This window comes from Gymnoscopelus microlampas (assembly GCF_963454915.1).
Source record: "Gymnoscopelus microlampas genome assembly, chromosome: 4".
Lineage (NCBI taxonomy): Eukaryota > Metazoa > Chordata > Actinopteri > Myctophiformes > Myctophidae > Gymnoscopelus > Gymnoscopelus microlampas.
This window is the reverse complement of record NC_139941.1, coordinates 42,050,860-42,076,510: the sequence shown is the minus strand read 5'-3', so window position 1 is coordinate 42,076,510 and position 25,651 is coordinate 42,050,860. Positions and strand designations below refer to the sequence as shown.

At 40.4% G+C, this 25,651-nt stretch overlaps 1 protein-coding gene across 1 annotated transcript; it reads right to left on the bottom strand.

Annotated features, from left to right (window-relative positions):
- Positions 1-1,397: 1,397 nt before the first annotated feature.
- hira (histone cell cycle regulator a) lies at positions 1,398-24,486 on the bottom strand. The gene is made up of 25 exons (XM_084055963.1): positions 24,275-24,486; positions 22,852-22,914; positions 22,104-22,214; positions 21,221-21,311; positions 20,937-21,031; positions 20,719-20,814; positions 19,614-19,774; positions 19,157-19,324; positions 17,772-17,885; positions 17,196-17,266; positions 16,917-17,022; positions 16,444-16,668; positions 15,575-15,660; positions 14,348-14,545; positions 13,344-13,487; positions 12,473-12,686; positions 11,749-11,853; positions 10,780-10,928; positions 9,514-9,675; positions 8,800-8,858; positions 8,190-8,295; positions 6,978-7,100; positions 5,458-5,621; positions 4,703-4,791; positions 1,398-4,509 (listed from the first exon to the last, which is right to left on the bottom strand). The coding sequence occupies exons 1-25, from the start codon at positions 24,309-24,311 to the stop codon at positions 4,393-4,395; spliced, it is 3,054 nt and encodes a 1,017-aa protein (XP_083912089.1). The 5' UTR covers positions 24,312-24,486; the 3' UTR covers positions 1,398-4,392.
- Between the last annotated feature and the right edge of the window lie 1,165 nt (positions 24,487-25,651).

Genomic DNA, 25,651 nt, shown 5'->3' with positions numbered 1-25,651 from the left:
ATAGGTAATTGGCAATATTTAAAAAAAAATCGAGTACTTTTGCTTTTTAAGTACATTCTGATGCCAATACGTTTTTACTTTTACTCAACTAATTACTTAAGTTTTCAAATAATACACGTCACTGTAACAGAGTCTTTCAAATCATATAGTTTGTTTGACAGGTTGCCATAGTCAGGTACATATCTAAAATGTAACTTATTCTGGTGAAGTGTTAACTGGCCTACCATTAGCAAGAGACAGTTATCAAGCACTGAATTGACAGCTGAACACAAAGCTTAATGACAAAGGTAACTTGATAGTTGTCTGCGTAAAATAATCTCAGGAAAGTCTCAGGTCAACTTTCTGTCATAGCAAAGCCCTCAACTGAAATGGTTGCATGGTTAGGAGGTGGTCTTAAGGTTAACCACAGTCACTACCTCAGAGAGCCGCATGTCTTTTTTGTGCCTGCTCGCTTTTTCTTGCTTCGATTCAATTTAAATAATCAGTTTTTCAGACAGTTTACCTATCTGAACACCCGCTGTTCATAATTTCAGCTCATTTACTTTGTTTTAGTATCAGCATTGGTCACCTCATACCGCCTACTGACACGTACATTATTGGTTCACTCAAGTCCTTGCCATAGATGCTTAAGAACAGAAAGCCAGGGCCAATGTTACCAAAACCTCAACATTCTTCCATTGTTTATTTTTCCACTTTTCCAAAAAACACAAATTTCAGCTCCGCAAGTCTTTCCTGTTTTGTAGAAAATGGAAAGAGACAAAGTTGCCTTGTACAAACATTTAAAAATGACGCAAATGACGAAAGTAAAGCGAGAAAGAAATAAAAGCTGTACAGAATTAGTAAAGAATACAAAGGGACATCCTATTTCTCTCTGAGACATAGACAGACGAACAAGTAGAGGAATGTCTCCAGACTCCTCTTCGTCTTTCTGTTCCGTGATCTTGTCTGTCATTCTCGCAGTGCTTGCTTTTCTTATTGCACAGTACAATATATCAAACAATAATCCTTTACAGGTTAAATTGTCCCTTTATCTGTACAGTGAGGGCAACGGAGGGGAGGAGGGCGCACAGGTGGAGGAAGGGGAGAGACCATAATGCCACGGTTAGGTAAAATGCATCCAACTGTAACTTGGAATCAATTCATCTCGTCTTATTTGAGTTGAACGTTTACATGATTTAGTTATTATTTTCATGATTCTTCATCCTGGTGGTCATTTTCACAACTCCCCCCAAAAAACTAAGCAATCATCATCCCAGTTAAAGGGATAGTTCACCCCCAAAATGACATTTTTTCTATCGATTACTCACCTTATGGAGCCTTGAATTCAGGGGGATTTTTTGTTTTTGTCGCATTCCTGAGCCAATAATTTGATGACCGGAGTCTCTGGAGACTCCGGTCATCAAATTATTGGCTCAGGAATGCGACAAAAACTAAAAAATATCCATGAATTCAAGGCTTCATGGGGGTGTGTAATTGATAGAAAATAAGTATTTTTTTGGGTGAACTATCCCTTTAAGCGATGAGAGGCAGCGGACGTGCAAGGTTAGGAGGGATCAGAATCTCTGCCTTACAGCCTTTACTGGGCTCAGGCATGTCCTGGGTGTAGCACCAATTACATTCTATGTACAAAATAGACAACAGGGGACTAGACAACAAAAAATAAACTTGACCTAAAAAAGGGAAGTGATTTTTCAGGTTTCATTCAGGATTTTTGGAGAATCTGTTAATCCATTAAGATGCGGGAACGCATCTGTGTCATTTTAGATTTCTTTGGCTATTAAAAAATAGCAGATATACAAGCTCATAGCGCTGCACCGAGTGCAGCGCTATGAGCATGTAGATCTGCTATTGTTTTTGAAAAATCGTGAAAATGTGTGCAAATCTTTGAATATACATATTATTTTAAAGTGAACATTTTTAACTCCAATATTTGCTTCTGGGGGTCCCTGGAACAAAATATTTTGGCGGCCAAATACATACATATTATAGCAACCTAAGTTTTTTCAAAATAGAAAAAGGATTTAGAAGACATTTGTAGAATCCCCAGACGCAAAGATTTGAGTTAAAATGTTTTGCTTTAAAAATATATATCATATATATTCAAAGATTTGCAAAAATGTTCACGGTTGTTCAAAAATAGCAGATCTACAAGCTCATAGCGCGGCACCTACAGTATGAGCTTGTATATCTGCTATTTTTGAATAGCCCAAAGAAATCTAAAATGACGCGTTCCCGGATTGAATGGGTTAAGATCCCATTTAATTGTGATGGACTTACAGTTAATCAGTTCCTATAAATATACCTAGTCATCACCCACCCATGTTGGTAAAGAGTAGTACTATATGTGATTAAGTCAACAGAGCAGCCTGAAGAGTGTGATGTACTGTATGATGATGGATCTATGGACTCTATTCCAAAATGTCATAACCATTTTTGAAAGGGCAATCATTAGCTGAAGGTACAGGATCCATCCCGTCTCTGTGTCAACCAGGGAATTGACTGTGTAATATCATCCAAGGCAATCATCATTGGCCCGATGTTGGTGGTTATGGTCTACGACGAATGTCCATAATTTGTTTATCACATACCCATAGCCTTATTTAGTCACATAGACCAGGAGAAAATAGCATTTGATCAACGCAGCAACCATGGCAGCCATGTATAAACATGCCGAGTTTCTTCCACAACGAGGTGGTTCATGGTGAAACTGCAGCGTGCGCTTGCAGTTTTATTTTAACTTTTGCTGATTACGAAATGGCCGATCACAACACGTCACGTTGTACATCCGCCATTTTACTTGTTTCTTTTTTCCAGGGGGGCAATTTTCCAATTGCCCCCCTGGCGCTGCCTGGTGGCCTCCTTGAAAACATGTAGCTTAATGAAGCCGCACTATGTCAAACATGCAAATAACTTGTCCTTGTCCGTCAGGCAAATTGTTTCAGATTGTGTTTTATCCGTATGCAAAGGACCGAAACGGAGTGGAACCCTCAACGGTTAACAGAATGTCTGTGTGACAACACAGGTTAAGTAACATGCCTTCTGTGTTCCACGTAAACTCTCTCTCCATACCACTAGAAATTCGCAGCTGGACTATATTATTGTATTCATGGGGCAAGCAGTTAAGTAAATGACCTGCTAATAAATCTTTGATCAAACTTTAAGACTATTTTCTTGTATTTGTAATAAAGCTATGGGTATGTGATATCTTGGGCAAGCTCGTGCTGATCTGTCTGCCCTCGATTCGAGGGCTCGGGAAACGTTGACTGCCCGGGTGATAAATATTTTTTTTCTTTACTTTGTGCCATCGATCATTTTGTAAGAACAGGTGTCAATTTTTCAAATGGTGAACATCTCATTTTGGAACAGACTAACTCAAATATCCATTTTCATACAGCTTTTAATATCTGCAGCCTGAGATGTGCTTGATTTAATTATACAGACTTTGTTCAGCCACAAAAGGGTAAACAAAATCTATTAAGAAAGGAAACAAGACAAGTGCTCTTCAAGTCTTTTTCGATATTTGAAACCTAACACTTAATTCTGATCTTAAAATGCTTTGAAGAGCAGAATGAAAAATCCAACTTTATGTAGAGAAGTGATTATGACATAGAAAACGAAGGAGTGTAACCACTTTCTGATATTTCTCCAAAGATTTACTTTGTGCTTCGCATTGTCTCATCCACAGCCAATCATAAGCAGCTAATGCAGACTCAAATCCTCGAAGACATTCTGAAACATTTGAGCTGCTTGAAGTGCACTTTTAACTCGTGCACTCATGTTTTTAAGGGTTAAAGTCACCTGGCTGTAAGGTAACCAAAATCAAGAGCTCCATTACCCCCTTCAAATATTTGAAATCTCTTGCAATATTAGTTTTCACAGGTCCCATCCCAGAGAATACACTTGTCAATTCTCATTTTTACATTTCAAGGCATCACTTTGGTTCAAACATATTGCTTCTATACATGAATATAAGTATGACAAATGCATGATTAAGGGGCAGTCCAGAAGTGCTTCGTTCAGTAAAGCAGTATTTTGTAGGGAAATGAAAACTACGGTTGGGACACAGATCTGTTGTGGAACTCTTCATCCAAACCACTGATGAAAATAAAGATAGCCTTTTCCACTTTTCCACTCGTGGCAAATGGCCTTTTGTGACTGTTCATTCAAATACAAGTGTACTGACCATGTTTAACATTTTCAATTCATAATATATAAAGGTGTGGCTAGCCAGACAAAAAGCATAGAGGGACCCAAACCGTTCTGCATGTACCCAGTTAGACAGTTGGGACAGATTTCAGAGTTAAGCCTGTCTGAACCATGCCAGTCTGCTTTTGTGTGTGTGTGTGTGTGTGTGTGTGTGTGTGTGTGTGTGTGTGTGTGTCTCTACAGCTTTTATTTCTGGCGGAGGAGTTCCAGTTGGTCCTGGTATTCTGTGAACAGTCTCTGGAATCTAAGGTTCTGACCGATGACTGGCAGCACCTCCAGAAGCAGCTCACGTTTACGTAGACCCTACACACACGCACACGAAACAAACAACACGCACACACCTTTATTTTTCTATTTTGCTGTTTGGTTTAGCAGAGGAGGGGGGGACTTTTTCATGGAAGGAAACATTTATAAATAAAGAGCTACTGTAAAGCGAGGACTACAACTTTTCAGTATCATATCATGGTATAAGTGGGATAATCAAGTCTGTTCTTACCAGAGTGATGGGTTCCCAGGATGTAGCAGCAGACTTATGAACCGGCCCCAGCAGGTCCTTACACAACTCTCTGAGACGATACTCTGAGCCTGAGGAAGAGAAATCAATTAGTAAAACATAAATAAAAAAATCACACCCTGTGTGAAGGTAGCGGCGCCTTTGATACATTTTGTCATCGATATGTGTTTATAATGTGTTTATAGCCATGTGTCACATGAAGCTTGACCAATCACTTTGACGGGTCTGACCAATCAGAACGTTGACGGGTCTGACCAATCAGAACGTTGACGGTGAACACGGACAAAGTCAGGTATAGAGCAGGATCCAGAGCGGCTAGCGCCGCTAAAAAACTATATATGTATATGTACATAGAGCGAGCGAGAGAGGTGCTTGACCAGTCTTGCTGGGGTTATTGGCATCATGTTGGTGACGTCTTATTGATAACATCAGCAACATCAACAGCAACATCATGTCAAGTCATATTGATTTCCAAATATGGAGTTATTTTTCCCTAAATTGATTTCCAAATGAATAAAATAAAAATTTCAAAAAGTATAAAACGTGATCAAATAGTCAGGGATTTACTTCCTGGGCCTACTGGCACTATGCACAAGGAATCTGGTGCTGATCGGCCCAGTGATTTGTGAGATTAGCCCTGGACACGCACGTAGGTGCACAAGCATGCACTCTCACACACTCACACTCCCTCTCTCAGATCACTGGAGCCACAACCTAAAAGAAAATGTCTCCCGTACCTTCATTAACGAGGAAGCGAGCGTAGATGAGCAACCAGTACCGGTACTCTTGGGCGGAGAGCAGAGTTAGAGCGGAGGCCAGCTGGTTCTCCAGGAAGGCCAAGGTCATGCTCTGCTGGAGCTGGTGGGGGGTGGAGGAGAGACGAGACGCCAGACGGCCAGCGCTGGGAGGACAGAGGGGGGCGAGAGAGAAATATAGGTCATAATGAAAAGTAATACAAATTATTATTTACTAGACCATACCCGGTCGACGCATCCGTGGGGGGATATGCGCACATGATCTGGCAACCCGGGAGGCAGTTCGTCCCATAGCCAGCGGGGCCATCCCACAGCTGGGCAGCCCCGTAACCATGGCGACATTCTTGTACACATAAACGCTAATAAGAAGCTGAGATTTGATGAAATTGAAAAACGGGCTTCACAGTTAAGTTCAGATGGTAATGGTCAATGGCTGTGTGCAAAATCAGAGCAATTGCTCCAGCCACTGAGGAGAACCGGGTAGCTTCACCACTACACACACACGACAGACAAACAGAGGTTACTCAAATTATAGGAGGATTATTATTATTATTCATGAGAGTACTCATAAGGATAACATCATTAGGTGTGCAACAGTTGATTGATTCCATTCAATATATTGTTTTATTTTATCGATAATCTATAATTGAATAAAATAATCAATTAACAATCGACTACAAGCTCACTACAGCTCACTACAAGGTTGTGAGCTTGTAGATCTGATATTTTCACTATTTTTGCATGACACTTAAAATATAATTGTTTTGATAGATTTAAAAACATTGCTTCTCAATTATTCGATTAATCGAAAAAGTTATCAATAGAATAATTGCTAACAAAATAATCGATAGTTGTAGCCCTAAACATCATCCTAGTGACATTTCAACTCCCGAGTTGAGACGGGTAATTTATGTAGCTGGGGTATGGGACATAAAGATCAATAAAAAACTATGGCAATATAAGCACATTGTTTTGTTGTTTTTGTTTGTTTGGACCAGGTAAAAATGTTCAGTCCTTAGATAAGCTTTAATCCTGATTCATAATTAGTTAAGTGCTGAAGTTGCGCACCGAAAATAGGTTAATTAGTTGTGCACCGAAAACATGCTACACGTTGCAGCATGACGTGTTGTGAGATTGTAGATCGGCTATTTTCGGTGCGCAACACTGCATGCAACAACGAAGTATATCAAGCACTTTAGTGTACAGCAGTGTGCTGTGTACAGTAGGTGTGTGTACAACATCTCTGTATGTAAGTTGATTTTGCTAGTTGTCTCATCTGTTTAAGAAAGTGGGTAGCTGATATATTGCATTTTTACCTTAGCGCTAGGTATATTCTTAGTTGCATGTTTAAGAAGAAAATTGCACTTAAGACTTCTGGTGGTTAGTAGTTTCGTTCCCTACCTATGTTGAATGCACTTATTGTAAGTCGCTTTGGATGAAAGCGTCTGCTAAATGACTGTAATGTAATGTAAGTGTAATAGTATACATATAACATATAGTACTTGAGGTTGCGTCCCTGCATGATGGCCAGTGGTCCCGATGACACAGGAGCATCATGGGTAGGCAGGCAGCTCCTGAAGTCTGCACACTGGACCAAAGAGTCTCCTTTATCTGCTATCAGAGTCCTGACAGAGAGAGAATGATTAATTATTTATTTATCACATAGCCAGCCTGAATTTGAGTTATAAAATGACAGAGAGGGTGATAAGCCATAACAGCCCTAGGGCTGATAACAATTATCAGCGACCAAAAACTGATCAAGCAATGCAAGCTTACACAGTCACGCCGAGTGGTAGAATTCATTACCGGAGAGGAAGCACGGGACCTTATCCCGGTGCAAACAAACCAAAAACAGAATGGAAAACCGCAACCGTAGACGTTTACAGAATGCCTGCGCGCTGAAAAAGTGTTGATATGCAAAGGTCCGCTAGCAGCACCTGCCATGTTCGTAGCCAATCGCCAAACTGTTTGTAAAGCTAAAGTGTTGATTAGATAGTCTTTCTTTTTGAATAAATAAGGCTATGAGTACAGTTAGTATGTGATAACCCGAGTGAATGCCCACAATAATGATCTGTATATCAGTTCTTTATAAAAACGTGGGTGAAATCTGATAGGTTGATAGGTGTGGTATAATAACCATATACCATGGCTATGAAGTTTAATGTCTTTACACAGTTCTATAGCATTCCATACGGTAGCGTTAGTCTACAGTCTACGGGTCAACGTGAAATCCACAACAAAATGACATTTTACATTTAAGAACTTTGATCTCCATGGATGCTTAAAGTAATACTGGGTAACTTTTTCAACAAAACTAAAGTTAAATTGTATATCTTTTGTGAGTGGCTAGTGTTTCACAACACCCACTCAATGAATTTCACCCCCGAAAGCCTTTTCTATTATAATTTATATTGAAAAGGTGGCTCGGTGAGCCTTTCCCGCGAAAATGACGTCATCCGGCCGGAAAACGGAAACGGAAATGCACCGGTTTCCTGTTTGGCCAGGAACTACCGCACCGGTTTCCTGTTTGGCCAGGAACTACCGCGTTAATAACAAAAAGGAATCTCACGCTGTTTTTAAGAGATTGTAGGATCAATACAAACTCAGCTGGTATTATATAAGAGAAATAATGCAATGCAACGGTCTTGTGTGTCTAACAAACAGTCAAAGACAGTGTCAATTGGATTCAAGCTGTGACTGTTTCATGGTCTTACCATATCTCCATGGAGGAGTTATAGCTGTAGGACTTCCCGTTGGACAGGCCAATGACTGGGACACCCTGCTGAGTCAGCAGAGACTGAGACACTGTAGTGTCTGAACCTAGGTACCAGGGAAGGAGGGAGGAGAAAGAAGAAGAGTGGGTCAATCCACACATCTCCGTTTGCTGGCGTGAAACGGTACGCTACGAGACGGAAGCCCTTGTTCCGGATCCGGCCATTTCTGTCTGTTACTCATTGAAAAGCGGAACACGGATGTGCGTTTTCCGGACCGGATCACGTCCGTCTTTCCGTTTTTTTTAAAACATGGGAGTGGATGGGACTTCCGGCCGTCCGTACGGTCGCGAACGGACATGTGTGGATTGACCCAGAGAGGAGAAGACCAGGAAGCAGACAGGTGAGAGGGAGACAGGGAATGGAATAGAGCAGTGGTTCTCAACCAGTGGTCCGGGGACCACCAGTGGGTCCTTGAGGAGTTTCCAGGTGGTCCCCAGCTTGAATGATGGAGAGTTGGTAACCAAATGGACCCTTAAGATCACTTTTTCTGGTGGTTCATTATTAGTATTATCATCATTACAAGCGGCATCATTACAAGCATTCTGTATACCTGTTAGAATAGTGTGTAGAGATTCATTCTTCACCAGCACTGTCTGCTTCTGGACATCCCTAAAGAAGAGAAACCCATATTGGACAGAGTATACAATACATACAAATGTATCTGTACAGAAATTCTTCATGGAGCTTCATCTTATTATTATATCTTTATTATTGCCACAGTATTTGCGGACCTAGGCTACCACACCTGCATTTTGCTGCTTGTACCCTCACTTTAACCCATTAAGACCTGGAACTGTGTAATCTTTTGATTTGAGCTAAAAAAGCATTATTTTACACTTTGGGCAATTCAAAAATAGCAGATATACAAGTTCATAGCGCGGCACCGAGTGCCGCGCTACGAACTTGTAGATCTGCTATTTTTTTTAATCGTGAACATGTGTGCAAATCTTTGAATATATATGTTTTTAAAGCGAACATTTTTAACTCAAATCTTTGCTTCTGGGGGTCCCTGGAACAAAATATTTGGTGGGGGTCCGCGGCCAAATACATATCATTGTGGGGGTCCTTGACATGAAAAAGATTGAGCACCACTGATATAGAAACATACGTTTTTCAGAAAACTGTTGGGATTTAGGAGACGCGTAGAATCGGCTTCAGGTCTCAATGGGTTAAACCCTTAAAATAATCCCTTCCGTGTTTGCGTATCCGTCTCTATGTGCATGTTTTTGTCCCGTGTTTGCATGCGTGTGTTGTGTTGACTGACCAGACAGATAGCGTAGCTCCGGCGGTTATGGCCATGACGTAGAAACCAGAACATTGCAGAGCAGACATGGGCGTGGCCAACTGGATGGCGGGAAGCAGCCGCCGTCCACAGGAAGAGAACACCGACAACATCCTGTCCTCGCACGCCACCGCAATGACGTCACTTGTGGAGAGCAGAACGGATGGGTGAATGAATATATGAATAAAGAGTGATTGATGCATTTCACAAAAGTACACAAAAAGGGACAATCTAGAAATGACACCCAAAATAAGCATTCATAAACAGAAGACTTTGGGGCACCAATTGTAATATAAACCAGTGTGTGTGTGTGTGTGTGAGTGTGTGTGTGGGGGGGGGGGGTCACATTGGGGACTGATAGTTAGGAATCAAATTGCCCTTATAGGTCTGTAATAGAGGTGTAACGATATAGTAACTGCATCGAAAAATCGTTTTGAATTTTCAACGATCTACTATATCGATATGCAAACAGCTAAATATCGTATCGTTTGACTTTGTATCGTATCGAATCGTTTTGCAATGCAAATAATCAATTATATCAATACTAAGTACTTTTAACTCTCTCAGTGCCAGACCCCGAGTTATCCCGAGTTTTTAATGTATACCCTCCCTGCCAGAACGAAAAATCCAGAGTTTAAAAAAAAAACAATTTTTTTTTTTTTTTTTTTAAGTGTTCAGAACCCAAGATATCATTATCTGAAGATTTGCAGCTCCATCCACTCCTTGTTTAACTTACAACTGAAAAAGGCTGTATCTCGCTTCCTAAGCACTTTTTTTTTACTTTGAAAAAAACAAAAAAAATCTTGGCACAGTTCGCAATAATTGTTTTATTTCATTGGCACTGAGAGAGTTAAGAAGAAAAAAGAGAAAGAGGGGTTTATATCCAGTATCCAGGTATTTATTTTTCACACAGAATCTTTGGTTAAATAAATAGTTACTATATTGATTTTAAATCATTGAATCGAATCGTATCGTTCTAAACTAACCTGTCCTGTATTGTTCATCTATCGTATCGACTAAATCACTGAATCGAAACGTAGTTACAGACTCTAACTCTGAGAGTGAGAATGAGAGTGTACAGATGGAACCAATCCATTTGGTTCCATTTTGCACACCCTCTTGAGTTATTCAGGGTCAGTGGCCCTATGCTTACCAAACTGGGAGGTCCTTGAAATTCAAAGGTTTGAGAACCACTGATATATACAATGCTTTTGCCACACAACCAAGCCATTCCTGAGTGTGTCCTACCTGCTCCCAGCAGCAGTAATGACAGAGCTGGGTAGGAGGGTGTCCCAGTCCCGGCCGTCTCTGCTGCACCGCAGCTGGCTGAGTTTAGTGTGAGCCACCTGTGACACCTCGTTCTCCACCTCCAGGAAAACAGAAGGCTCCATGCTCACCTGTACACACACATTTAACATGGAAGGTACTTAGCTCACCTGTACACACACATTTAACATGGAAGGTACTTAGCTCACCTGTACACACACACACACATTTAACTCATTCACTGCCAGACTTATTGCCGGCCGCGTTTGCCCACTGCCAGAGATTTTTCATTGAAAAAAAAGTCCTCAGGAGCTGAGATACAGAATTTTTAAGCTTTAAGTTAACAAGGAAGTGGATGGGAGTCTTTTCCTTCGAAAAATCATATCTCCTTGGTCTTTGGGTCAAAAAATAAAATAAAATAAAATTAAAAAAAAGATTTTTTTTTATTTTTTTATTAATAATTACGTTTTTTACGTCTGTGGCAGGTTTGGTAAACGGGAATAATTACGTTTATTACGTCAGTGGCAGTGAATGAGTTAACATGGAAGGTGCTTAGCCGACGCCCTTACACCGAGTGACGTACAAAATATTAGCAATAACACACACAGACACACGCGTATTATAACACTTGTGAGGACATCAACATTGTAGGAAATTATGAATGGCATTTTTGTTTCTTTTTTTTGCCATTTTTAACTCTAGCCCTAAAGCCGAAAATAGCAGATCTACAAGCTTGGGCTTGTAGATTGGCTATTTTTGGTGCATGACACCGGCATGCAACTAAGTATTAATGAGGCATAACTCCTAATTGTACGCCTAATTCTAAAAATAACCAAATCTTGTGAGGACCAGGAAAATGGTCCCCATAATGTCTACAACTCAAATGATTCTATACTTGTGGGGACACACGTACAAATACTGTACACACACACTGTTTTAGTTTTTTTTTACCTGCAAGCTGAATGACTTCTTTGTGCTGGGTGTGGGTAGTTTGAGAACTACAGGAGCTACAGGAGCTGCTAGTCTGACAGGCTCCCTGTCTGATGGAAAGGTCACCTGGTAGAGAGATGGACACACGTTAGTTACCCGTCCGTCTAGTGATCTCTCCTTCCATCCATCCGTCCATCCATCTTTCTTTCTTTACATCAGAAATGAAGGTGACGAAGTCCAGCCGTATGCGTCATAGCTAGTTGGCAGCAAGAGTTGGAACGAGCGTTTATCTATTATTTCCGGCGAATGTTCCACACTGAATAGGGGACGCTAGGGTTCAAGTGTTTAAAAGTCGTCTTTCCTGCGTAATATCAGCCTTGATTGCAATTTAAGTCGTGTCCAGGTGAGATGTTTTACAGTTCAGGTCATGGTCAAGTAAACTCATTTTCTCTAGTGTAACTCAGTGATTTTGGATGCGATGTAAAATGTGATTATTTGTAAATGTGATTATTTCAGATGTCTATTGTATTGGAGTGTACAATATGACGTTTGTATACAGATTGTTTTAATCCGTTATGATTTTAATTGGGTTCTCAGCTGGAATGCTTAAGGTAGTCAGTCTGTTGTGTTTTGTCCTGTGCTGTCCATGGAATGAGTGATACGTATATCCCGCATCTTGGCCAGTGCATACCGTGACTCTCATTTTAGTCATCCACTCCTTTCTCCTTCAACAAGTGTTTCCTACCTGAGGAAAGGGTTGTGACATGGAATTGGCCATCTTGTCTTTCCGTGGCCTTCCCTTCTTTCTCTTCTCCACCACCTCGCTACACTCCATCAGGTCTGCTTTCCTCTTGGTGAACGAAAGGTTCTTGTTGATGGTGGCCATTTTGTCCTCACTGTCGCTGCTGGTGTCTTCTTTTAATTTGATGTCTTTTAGGACAGAAGTGGCATCTTTTGCCCTGGAATAATAGATAGGATGATTATTTTTTTGTATAGTATATTATTTTCTTTACACTCACATAGCCTTCAAGATACCATTGCTCACAGATACATTTTACTCATAATACTTCAGCTTGCGTGGTTGTTGATTCTTGAAAGACTTTAGGAGGGTGATTAGATGTTTGTATTGTAATTCTTTACTTTAATTTGCATCTTTAAAAGGACATTTACACTGTGTGATATGAAACAATTTTGTCCAATTTTATCCTCCAAATGACAAAAGAAAATGGACAATAAATTCAAGCTCACTTACTTAATGGAAGAATTCTTTAACATCTCCTGATTCTGAATGCTGTTGCTAAGCAACATAGGCAAATACAAAGTGTTTGTAGCTAAATACGTCATCCGACATCGTTAGCCCACTGGCTCTCAACGTCGGGTCCGGGGACCACCGGGGGTCCAAATGGACTCTTACGGGTCTGTAGCTCTGACATTGTACAATTGGAACCAAATGATTTGGTTCCATTTGTACAATTCAATGAGTAACACTGAGGATTTTACAGGTACCAGAGATTTAAAAAAAAAAAACTATCAAATGGGGGTACGTGGTGTAATGCATATCTAATTGTGGGTTTCTGAAATTAAAAGGATTGAGAATCACTGTGTTAGCCAATCACCTGTCTAGTGGTGTGAGACCTGCAGTGGAGGAGATGGCAGCAGTGACCCCCGACGTGGCCTTTGACCTTTCCGTGAACCTGGAGTCAAGAGCTTTCATTGGCTCAATTTTAGAGGCAGAGGTCAACAACAGATTGGGCTTCACTCTGCAAGACGGAGAGAAAGGTGTAAAGTAAACCATTAAAAAGCAAAAGAGATCAGAGAACATAGATGCCCACTTAGCTAGACATTGAGAGAGAAAGAAAGAGGACAGAAGAGAAGTGCAGAAATAAATAAATCCTGAAACAAACAATAAATGAGAGGACAACCAAAAATAGAACAGGATATTATACTAGAAATTGTAACACCGTAAAATAGGTGGAGACATGATAAAAATTACTTATATTGACTAATTACATAGGTAGCTGCTAGCTGTTATTTAATTACCTTTTTTGCACACTTATTTTCTTAGCACTTCCAATTCCTTGACTATTGCTGCTGGTTGACTAGGGCATCGGTTCTCAACCTTTTCACGCCGCGACCCCCCAAAATAATCATATTTGAACTGGGGACCCCCCCCCCCCACACGCTGACAAGCACTTAGAATTGTAGGAGTTGAGGCATTACATTTAATTTGACTCGGTTCGATAGATAAATATTGTGAAAATAGCAGATCTAACGCGAGGCGTTGTGAGCTTGTAGATCGGCTATTTTCAAAATGTTTGCCTCTTTCTTATATTACTTTCCAGTTTTTATAGTATAGTTTGTTGATTACTTTTGATGCAGTAAAGGCCTTTTTTTTTTAGGTATTAAAAAGGTCTTAAAAGTCCTTAAATTGTCACTTCGCTGTCATCTGTGGACCCCCCCAAAATCATGTGGGGACCCCCCGGGGGTCCCGACCCACAGGTTGAGAACCACTGGACTAGGGTTCATGGCGCCTGCTCTGACCTTGCACTTTGTAAATTACTCTGTTAAAATGCCTAAATTGTAAAATAAGATATTTAATATATAAAACCCATGTCCCTACCCATTATTGTTGTCTTCCAGGCCCTTGGCCGTGTTGTTGGGTGGAGGTGAAGTCAGGAGGCACTCATGACCGGGCCTCAACCCCAGAGAGCCGCCTTGTCCTTGGCTAGAGTCAGAGCTGAGCTGTGGGGTCAGGTGGCTGGGCATTGAGGAGCCAGGTAGGATGGGTACACTGTTGAACAGTGCTGGAGAGAAATCACTGGAAAGACAGAGAAGTTTCAATACTGATTCTATCTGGATTCGTGATCATGTTTGTGGGTGTTTGTAGCCTCACTTGCGGCCCCCTGTCGTCCCCCCCTCCCCTTTCTTTTCTTTCTCTTTCTGGAAACAATCAAAAATGATGGAGCTTGCACAAAAACGAATTTCACCCACTGTTTTACACCTGTAAACCTGTGATGTGACAATAAAGATGATTCCGATGTCGGCCCGTCTGTCTGTCACTTTGGACCAAAAATAGGATATCTCATAAATTACCGGCTAGACTGCCATGGAATTTACTGTGCACCTTCATGCTCCCTGGTCAATGAACCCTACTGTCGGCCTGGGCCGTAGCGTGACGGTCCAGGCACCCTAGGCTGCAATGCCAGCCTGACAGCGTGTCGCGGGTTCGACTCCCGTTCCCGACGACCTTTGCTGCATGTCACCCCCCATCTCTATCCCCATTTCCTGTCAGCCTACTTTCCCTGTCCCTCTCTAAATAAAGGTATAAAAAGCCCCGGAAAAAAAATAATCTTAATGAACCCTACTGTCACCCTTAAGATATTTAAACACCTGGGGACGTGACGAACAAACAATACAGAAATCGCTGCAGAGTATGTCACAGCAAAACGATTACCTCATTCATATAATGTGATCTCTTTATTTGCGGTCAACAATTGACCTACAGTGTGTACCGGTAGTTTAAAAAAAAAAGATTGCGTTGCTTTATCGCCACATAATGTAATTGTGTTGTGTGGATTTGTCTTATTGCTAACCTCTTTCAACCTAGTGTCCCTATTTTGGCTATGTCATTATAGGCCAACATTTTGAAAAGAAAAATGAAAATGTCAGAATTCACACATTTTTAAAAGCTCTTCAAGCTCACAGCGCATTGCGATGCTTTGTAAATTGGCTATTATCGCTATTCGTCATAGGGCTTAAGCGGTTTATGTGTGCATTCTCAGCAGAGGAAAAAAACAGAGAGTGTGTATGCATAAATGTGTCAGTCCATGCACGTGTGTATACTGACCCAGTATCTAGCTGAGCAATACAGAGCGGTGTGATTCGTCTCCTGCCATCAGGTGTTCTCGTCTCAACTTGCTTCTTCAGAAGGTTCTGTGATGAACACGATTAAACATGATAAAATGTAACATTCTATATGTATATACACATCTTTACCAAACACATACTTTTTCTCTATTTTTTACGGCGTTGTCAATGAAGGGGACAGCCATCTCTAGAACATTATGATCCCCCCAATTTTCCCAAATCTGGAGTTTTTGCCCAAACATGGAGATGACTGATGTCAGAGTACTGCAGGAATATTACCTGCAATATCAATGTAAAAAAGAAAAATTCTCCAATGGAAACATCTTAAACCCACACATTTAACAGTGCGTCTCCTCAGAGCTGTCTACGAACATCTGTCAGTTGGTGTGATCAGCACCACATTTCTTGTGTACACAGCCAGTAGGCAACAGAAGTACCTGCACTTGTTTTGACCATGTTTTATACTTTTTGAAATATTTAAACTTAAATTTTATAAAGAATGACAATGGAGCTCTAGGGATGAAAACGTCTCTAATTGTCTCAGATTTGGAGTCCACATCGGAGCCACGCCATTCCCATGTGGATCCAGAGTTCCACATTATTAAATTGTTTTTAAACAACTAGATGTTCAGGCCACGTAGCGATCAGAGCACTAAGTCACGCAAAGCTTGGCCAATCCAATCCGGATGTTATGTTTTGTGACATTTAATGTAACGTCCACGCACACGCCAATTTTAATATACGATTATAAGCATTTTTCATTCAGATAGTAGAACGATAAGACACAGGCCAGGGAGGGGAAGGAAATACAAGAACCAGGTTAAGTTAACTCAACAACCCTTCGCCTACCTTTCTAATGTCCTCCAGGGACTCTCCATTCATCAGAGTGGTCAGTTTCGGTGACGCGCTCTCCGGGCCGTTGCCACCTGGCCCGGAATTGGCCTGTGCGGAGTTCTGACGCTCCTGCTGATATTTGAGCATCTCTGGGTTCTCTATGATGGTGGTGGACAACTGTGTGACCTCTGTGTTGGTTATAGCCAGGCTCTTGCCATAGATGTTCTGGTGAATGGTGTTCTGCAGGAAAAAGACAGAGAGTTTTTAATTAACAGAGCATTCTCAGTAGAAAGAAAGAACCAAAGAAAGAAAGATAAACAGCATCAATGTTTTGATGATGGAAGGATATAAGAGGGTGGACAGAGGGGAAGAGTGTGTGTGTGTGTGTGTGTGTGTGTGTGTGTGTGTGTGTGTGTGTGTGTGTGTGTGTGTGTGTGTGTGTGTGTGTGTGTGTGTGTGTGTGTGTGTGTGTGTGAAAAGGACCTAACCTTCTCCTCCTCATTGAGTGGGTCTCCCAGTTCATCCAATGAGAAGTCCAGGTAGGCTACTGTACCATCCATAGAGCACACCAAGATACCCAAGCCGTTCAGAGTCCTACCACGCAACACAGTCACACATACAGTACATTACACACAAAATGTTGACCTAGGCCTCTGTACGGTTGCATTAGAATACCTGTGCAATTTGCACACCCCTCCCTTAAGCATGTCAGCTTTTATGTAAAGCCTTTATGAAGTATCTAACTCTACTGTATATGAAGCCCTCACCAGGAAATGTCCATGATGGACTTATCAAACAGATCATGGATCACCACCAACGGTCGCTTCAGAGAGGTCAGCTAGACAGCAGAGACAGACAGACAGACAGACAGGTTGGTTAACCCGTTTAGACCTGAGGTCTAAATGGAAAGAAAACGTATATCAGAAAGAAAACGTATATCAGTGGTGCACAAACTCTTTCATGTCAAGGACCTCCAAAATTATATGTATTTGGCCACAGACCCCAACTCAAAATATTTTGTAATAGGGACCCCCCCCCAGAACAAAGATTTGAGTAAAAAAATATTCCCCTTAAAATAATATGTATATTCAAATATTTGCACAAACGTTCAAGATTTTTTTATTTATTGCAGATCTACAAATTCATACAGAAGTGCAGCACTCTGTGCCGCGCTATGAGCTTGTATATCTGCTATTTTTTAATAGCCAAAGTATAAAATATGGATTAAGTGGTTACACAGATGCTTCCCCGGTTTGAATGGGTTAAAATGGTTCCCATCAGAATAAAAGTAGCCATGATGTTTTGATGCAATGGCAAAAGGTTGTGAAGGAGTTACAACTTACCCAGACAGAGAGGGAGCGGTCTTTGCTGCCTACAGCACAGCAGCAGTAGGGGCAACTGGGCTTTGGAGAGCTCCCATTCTTCTGTTTCTTTTTAAAGATCTTTGGGTTGAATTTCTAGAGAGAGAGACAGAGATATTGGACACATATCCATTACATTTAAAGAGCTTCAAATTGACAGAAAAATATATTTCAAGTGCAACATTCAAATATATTTAAAAAATAAAAGACTGCACTGACAACTACGTAGAGAGGTGCACAAAGTAGAGTGAGATTTTCCAGCAGGAGGCATTCCCTACCTCCCTCCATCTTTCTGTGAGAGGCATGGGATGACTATCTTTTGGGGTTGTGTGCATGTATGAAAAGGGTACAGGGCAATGGAGGAAGGGATATAATGAAGGATGCTGATTGTTGTAGCCTTGAGCCAATTATGTTTGTACAGGGTCAGAATGGGAATAGAGATCAGCCCGGGAATTAAGAAATGAAATTAATATATTAATGATAATAATAATAGCAGCCAAAGTGTGTCAACCTGCTATGAAGGAAATACAATTACAAACTAAAAGGAAGCAGCATGATAAGATCAGTCCTCCATGTGTGTTTTGCACTGATAATAATAAAAAGAAAGTATGGTTTAATAGGACAAAATAATGTCTTTGAATGTCCCACGTTTCAAAAAAATTGACTGTCATAATAAATTCTACCTCGATTTAATATTATATTAAAATGTTAACTTTTATTTTATGACTGTGAGCACTTTTGCAATGAATTTGTGTTTGAGGTAAGTACCAAGCTTGTATTATTTTCAACAAAGCATACTACAGCCTTTTGTTGGTCACTAATTGAGTAGCAACCAAGATGAACCAGGACACAAACTTATACTGCTCAACTTATACTGCTCGGACTGAGTTGAATGTGCACAGACATTAAGACATTAATGTATTAATGGGTTTGGGGGATAAGCTATCACGTTTATAAATGCGTTGGTGTTATATTTTGTCTGACTCCCATAGCTGGAGGGATAATGGGTTTGAGGTTATTAATTCACGAAAATAACTAATTAATAAGAAATTGCCTGATTTGTGGGCTGCTGGCAGTGTGCAATCTATTAGTTTGCAAGATTAGCTGCAGATGGACAGACAGACACACAGACGACACACTCAAAAACATCATCTCTGTCGTCCTGGTTAAGATCAAGATTATAAAAGGCCCATATCTTCTTCCTTTTCTTTATATTAAATAATATAAAGAAAATATAGTATAATATAGTAAATTGTAAAGCGACTTTGGGTACTTCGAAAAGCACTTTATAAATCTGAGCTAGTATTATTATTATTATTATTATACCGGTAAACTACAAATGTGTACACAAAAACACAAAGCTTTACCACTACAGTAACGGCTTTGCGGTGTCCAACAAAATCCATGTTGGTCTTCCAGCCGTCTCTCTCTACGATCTGAGCTGTGGGACCAGAGTTGTTCATAGCGTGGGCCGAAACCAGGTACTGGCCATCTGGGGACCAAGACAGACGTAGGACATGGGTGGTCCCGCCACACTGAGAGAGAAAGAGAGAGGCATGGGAGGGAAGGAGTAGGAAGGAGAAATTGAGACAGTGACAACAAAGAGACAAAGAAAGAGAAAGGCAAAGTGTGTGCAAGAGAGATTAAAAAATATATATTTTCCCCAAATCTGACTAACGATTACATACTTTTGAGCAAGGTATGACTACAACCATTCAACAGTAATGGATTCTCTCATTTGAAATTAAACAACTTGTATTTGGAGGACAACATATTCAACACAGGCTTTATGTCCGGTAAATGGCTGAGAAAACTAGTTTATACCTCGTTAAATGGTTTGGTAATGTTGGTTTCTAGCTGCCAGTCCATGGTTCTCCAGACTTTGAGGCTGTGGTCGTCTGCCTGTGAGGCGATGTATTTCCCCACTGGATCCCAGGTTAGGCCTTTAACGAGCCCTGTGTGACCCCTTAGGCAGGTTACCATCTCTGGAAGATCAGAGCAAAGGAAAGAACAAAAGATGAGAGTTGGGATTGAGAGAGAAATGAGATCAGACATTGTATAGTGACACCACCGGTCAGCACATAATACAGGTTTATCTTTCGGGTTAGAGCACAACTGAAATTCTATAGTTGGCCGGTAAATACTGTGCAACAGGAAATGTCTACCCATAATACAAAATCAAAGGAAGGCCATATGAATGAAAGATAAAAACACATTAAGTGTCAAACTAAGGTGTACAGTGCAATCTCAGTCAGTGTGGTAATGGTTAAATGTAGCATAATTTCCTAGAGGTAGTGAACTTGCATGGTATAGACGGCAAAGAATTACATTTATTATCCATGGTAGACAGACACATTAGCATTGTCATCATTATCATCCGTCTAATGCTTAACTTACACATTGCATAATGCATATACTGTAATTTAGATGTAAGAATCTGTCTGTAATGCTTGTTAGTATGTAATGGGGCTGAACGACTGGGGGCGGAGAAATTACTTAATTACGATAAGATTTGCGATTTCATCTTTTTCAAGTCAAACTTCAATTCTGACTCTGTTTACTGTTCACAGTATAACTACCACAACGATGCTGAAATGAATGGAAACCAATGGCTTCTTGGAATGTCAAGAAAACTGGAAATTGACAGTATTGTAAAGTATACAGCATATGACTTCTAGACTTAACATGAAAAAACATATGGTCCTTTTAGTACACATTTAAGGGTGAAATTATTATTGTATTGGATTCATGGATCAAATATTACCTAAAATACTTAGTTTAGAAGTCAGTTTTGAAATCCCCCTGTACTATTCAATTTGGAAATTGCAGCAGTTCATATTGTGATTTTTATGATTGTTTGACTAACTGTTCAGCCCTTTTGTCAAGGAGGGTGAGGTGCGTTAGTTTCATTGTCCGGTCAGTCTCCTACCTGGGAATTTACGTGCGTTCCAGATGACAATGGTGTTGTCCACACTGCAGGAGGCTAGCCAAACATCATGAGGAGACCACGCTACGTCCATTACATCTAAACACACAAATACATGCACATTACTTGACAAAGTACACCCACCTTGGCTATAAAGCAATGTGCCGTCATGGTGTGCATGTGCAGAACTGTGTTAAGGTACAGAATGTGTGTCCTCCTACCTCCACTATGGCTCCTCAGGATGGTGACACATCTCCACTGCTCCACATTAGCCATCTTACTGCTGGAGCCAAACACTGTGCTGGGTCCGATTAAGCTACATTAACAGGGACACACAATCATGTAACAGCAGACATAGGCATGAATATGTGTTTGTGTGCATGTATATATGCGTGTTTGTGTATGACAGTGAAAAAAGGGCAAGTGAATGAGTGATTAATAAGAGTGACTGTAACGTATGAATGTTTGTTTGATGGTGGTTATCGGAGTTGTGTGTGTTACATACGCGGCTCTCTTCCACACCATGACCAGTTTGTCGTCGCCTCCTGAGGCCAGGTACAGGCCATTATTGGACCAGCGGACACAGTTCACACAAGCTGCAGACAATACCAACATATACATTCATAAATATTGTTTCTGAATTGTTGCTGTGTAGGCTCTAATCACGTTCAACCTGCCGTCCCTATTATAGCCATGTTATTATAGGTTAAACCTTTCAAGTAAAAAAAAACAACCGAGAACAGCAGCACACAACACCATCATTCAGTATGACAAAGTATACAATAGGGCTTATGTGGTTAATGACTGAGCCATGGGAGTTAACGAAGTCCACAGTGCATGACTTCCATTTATTAAAGTTAACTACTATGTTTGTCTACCTGTTTTCCTTGCTTGTGTTCCTTTTAGTTAGTGGTGCCATTTTCCTTGCATGTTTTTGTTTTTAAAGTGTCATATTTTTACTAGTAGTGGTATTAAAGCTGCAATCCGTAGTGTTATGTCCCCTGCTGATGGAAAGTGTTAAATGCAACGATTACACCCAGGATTTCAAACCCGGGGTCTCTCACATGGGAGACCAAACACCTACCGCTCAGGCGAGAGGGAATCATGACTGGCCAAGGAGGTATTGCAAATTTGAGCCTCAGGCAGGGCTAACTGTCAATGTAAATTTCTCAATGCAAGAGTAGGGAGACCAACTCCAACCACCGTAGATGTGTTAGTTATATGGTATTAACACTCTTACTCTACAATACAGATTGGTTTTATTCATTAAAAGAAGTTCTGGATTGCAGCTTTAACAAATGAATCAATGCTATATTCATTCATTAAACATCCATCTCTTCATCATTGCATGTTGAAATTCCTGAATAATAACTACTGGCATCAATCACCTAGATGATTGTCCAACTGGCAAAGCATCTTGGGAATGTTCTCATTCTTCTCATCCACCTCTCGGAGGACTGGCGCCATGTTCCATATCATCACCTTCCCGGAATCCTCCCCTAAAACAAAACAAAAAAAGACATGAAAAGAAGAAACAACAGTCAGTAATTTGCTGGGTGTGCTGCTTGTCCACTCCTTATATTGAATACAGAATCATACTGTATCATATTGAATCCTAAGTTCCACATGTACAGTCAAATCCTCTGTGTCAATTTATCCATTTGTAACTTTAACTTAACATTAATCCTGGCATCTCTATCAACAGGTCACGATGCAACACATTGTGAGCTTGTAGATCGTCTTGCTTTGTTCATTTGTACTACGACAAAGTATATACAGTAGCAGGTGTTGACACTAAGGTCTCAGAGGCACTTTGGCATCGGAAAATCCAACGGGATAAAGTCAAAGTTAATATTCCATCTTTTGACAGAGTAAATGCAGTGCAGCAGCTGACACTAATCAACGCAGTGAACGCACCTCACATCACAGGCATTTGAGGCATTCCACAATAAAGCACTTGTAAAACAAGTCACTTTGAAAAACAGAATGAGCTCAGCTGCTACTGATTGTTCTGCACAAATAGCCAATCTTTTTTAATGAAGACGGTTGCTTTCCCACTTTTGATAACAGTAGTACAATTGAGCAATTAAACTATCCATGTGTCCAATTATGTGTGTCTGTGTGTGTGACACTCACCTTGTCCACCCGTAGCAAACTTTGTTCCATCAGGGTGAATGTCCACTGAAAATATTGGTTTACCTGCAAAAACACATAAGTATATTTAATTAAAACTTGAAAAGGGGAAAGCGACAACTAAAGAGCAATAATGATTAATAAAAACAACAAAGTGGAAAGAGGCAACTAAATAGCATTAATACCTCTCTCATTAAGCAACATATTAATTGTGAAGGGCAAACTAATACTGTATATTCAATGTGTACAATATCTAATATCAATATCTATCTATCGGTGGACAGGTGTTGAAAACTAGCACTCATGACTTTAAGCAATGCATCTGGTTCATCCAATGTGATTGTGATGTCCATGTTGTACAATAGCCTACCTTGTGTTATATTATTATTGCTATATTTTACATTACTATATATATCTTATACTTTCACTTTTATTTATTTTTTCTTCTGTGTCTGAGAGCAATACTGCTGCATCATCACAGAATTCATTGTAAGTCAACAATCTCAACATAGTTGACAGATTCTGAATAATAAATTGCAGGACCGAATTCACCACCAAGCACCAACTGTATGTTTTGAAGTGGTGGTACTGTGGTTTAAGTATCAATAAAGACACCATCATCACGTTGCAGAATTAAAGTAATTAGTTGTAACTCATTTGCTAAAATTGACAGTCACTAAAGCTTATTAGCAATAATATAAGTGTACACAATAACATCCTCAGTTTTGATGTATCCATTTTGTAACTCTGAGAGTGTACAGTGCATGTTTGCACTCTCTCTGAGTGCATTTATGTGCTTTATATAATTTTACAACGTAGGCTAAAATGGATGCTGCACTGTCAAAAAAAATCCAGATGCCACTTGCAACTTCAAAAAGGATTCAATGAATGACAGTCACAAGTCAACGCTTTACTAGCATTATTGCATCAATTTGCAACTCTGAGTGTGCAAAAATGTAACCAAAATGGAGCCGTGCACATTCGGAGTTAAACTAACACATAAAATGGATGTTGCACTGTCAAAACATCCAGAGATGCCACTTAGCAACTTCAAAATGGGTCACGGTACTGAGTGACTGTAGGGCGGTTTGACAGTGAGAGCCAGCTGGAGGAGCTAACTAGCTAACGTTAGCCCCAAAAATGCAAATAATATGTTCCAAGTCAACACAACACAACCACATTGCACTGTTCTTTTCAACTTTATATTCACTGTGCCCTGATGCGAACACTAAACATACATTGACACAATGGTGCTGTGTTGTTGCACTAGTGGTCATTTAAGTGACAAACAAGTGGCGACCATCGCAGACAGACCACCATCATGCCTTCCTTCCACCCACATCTCACCCCCCCATCAATAAAACAACCCAACTTGGTTCCAAGACAAGATTCCTGCACAAACCGACACCGCAGTTCAAACCCTTACCATTGTGGCTGACCCAGCTCGGTTTCAGCAGCTTCATTTCTCTAATATAACGGTGTGTTTATAATGTGCGACGAAAGTCCTCCGGTGATCGGTGCCCCGGTATGATCGGTCGAGGAGAGAACGACCCCCTCCCTTTGTCTCAAACTCCGTCCGTTACTTTGTTTTTTAATTCAACTCCATTTCTTTCTGCAGCCGCTCCGCTCGCATCCCCTAAAAAAGAAGCACCCACGCCGGATAGGACGCCAGCAGCAGTGACACACAGGAAGTGCGCAGGATATTTGGGACCGACTAGAAGCAAGCGTGTGCAGTTAGATCTGATTTGACAGTGATCATGACAGTCATGACGAAACTTCAACCAGTTTTTTTGTACTTTCTCAATTTACAGTCCGTACATCTACATAAACGTTCAAATTTAACATATAAAATGCTTATTCTATGGCCACGGCTGTCACAATTCACTTCGGGTACCCGAACAGTACCTGTATCTTCCGTATTATTCAATAAAAATCATTTTAATCCGATTGGTGGCCATTATTTCATAGTTATAATGTATCAGCGTGCAATATGCCTCCCAACCAATAGGGTCGCGTGGTTGAAAGCACATGGCGGAAATACGAAGAAAATGGCCACCAATCGGATTAAAATGCTTTTTTATTAAACAATACGGAAGATACGGGTACTTATGTGGGCCCGAGTAGAATTGTAACATCCGTGGTCATGGGGTTAGCACTTTATGTTTGAAATGTAAATGTTTATGTAGATGTACGGGTTGTAAATGGAGAATGAAAATAATCCATGGTCGTGTGACCCATGGCTAGATCTGACTTGTGAGTTCCACGGATAAAACCCCTTAACGTTCTTGCAGATCAGAGCGCTAGCGTATTATGAGTGAAAGACATTGTTTGCTGGTCCTATGGTCCTAATACGCATAATGTTTGTGATTATTGTGGTTGGATTTAATGGGTAAATAACGTGGTGTGTGTATCACTTTGTTAAAGGAACCTCAACCTAACTAGGTAGACTTTTATTTTGAAATTTCACCATGATTAAATAATTAATTAGTAACAATTTACCTTTAAATGTATATTTTTACATTTCAAAATGACCATATCCGTATAACCTATCCTTAACTGTCTTGTTTAGCTTTAAATTAAAAGTGTTGTGATGGAAACAATAAAGCAGAAAGGAATCTCATACAGATTGAGGAAGATTACAAAGTGTCTGTGTGAGTGACTCAGTGACTGTAACAAAGGAATAATAGGCATGTTTTCTCAAGGAACACCTATCCTGTATTTTACAACCAATATTCTACCCCTGTTCTTATGTCCTCCTATGGCTCATTGATTGATTGATTGAATACTTTATTAACAGTTTGCA

Bases quoted from the DNA above. Each gene is read 5' to 3' on its own strand.
- hira (XM_084055963.1), bottom strand. From the start codon at position 24,311: ATGAAGCTGCTGAAACCGAGCTGGGTCAGCCACAATG. The intron at 17,886-19,156 runs GTAAAGCTTTGT...CTCTCTCTCTAG, and splicing joins GCAAAGCCGTTACTGTAGTG to AAATTCAACCCAAAGATCTT. The intron at 17,023-17,195 runs GTGAGGGCTTCA...GTTGCGTGGTAG, and splicing joins TCCATCATGGACATTTCCTG to GACTCTGAACGGCTTGGGTA.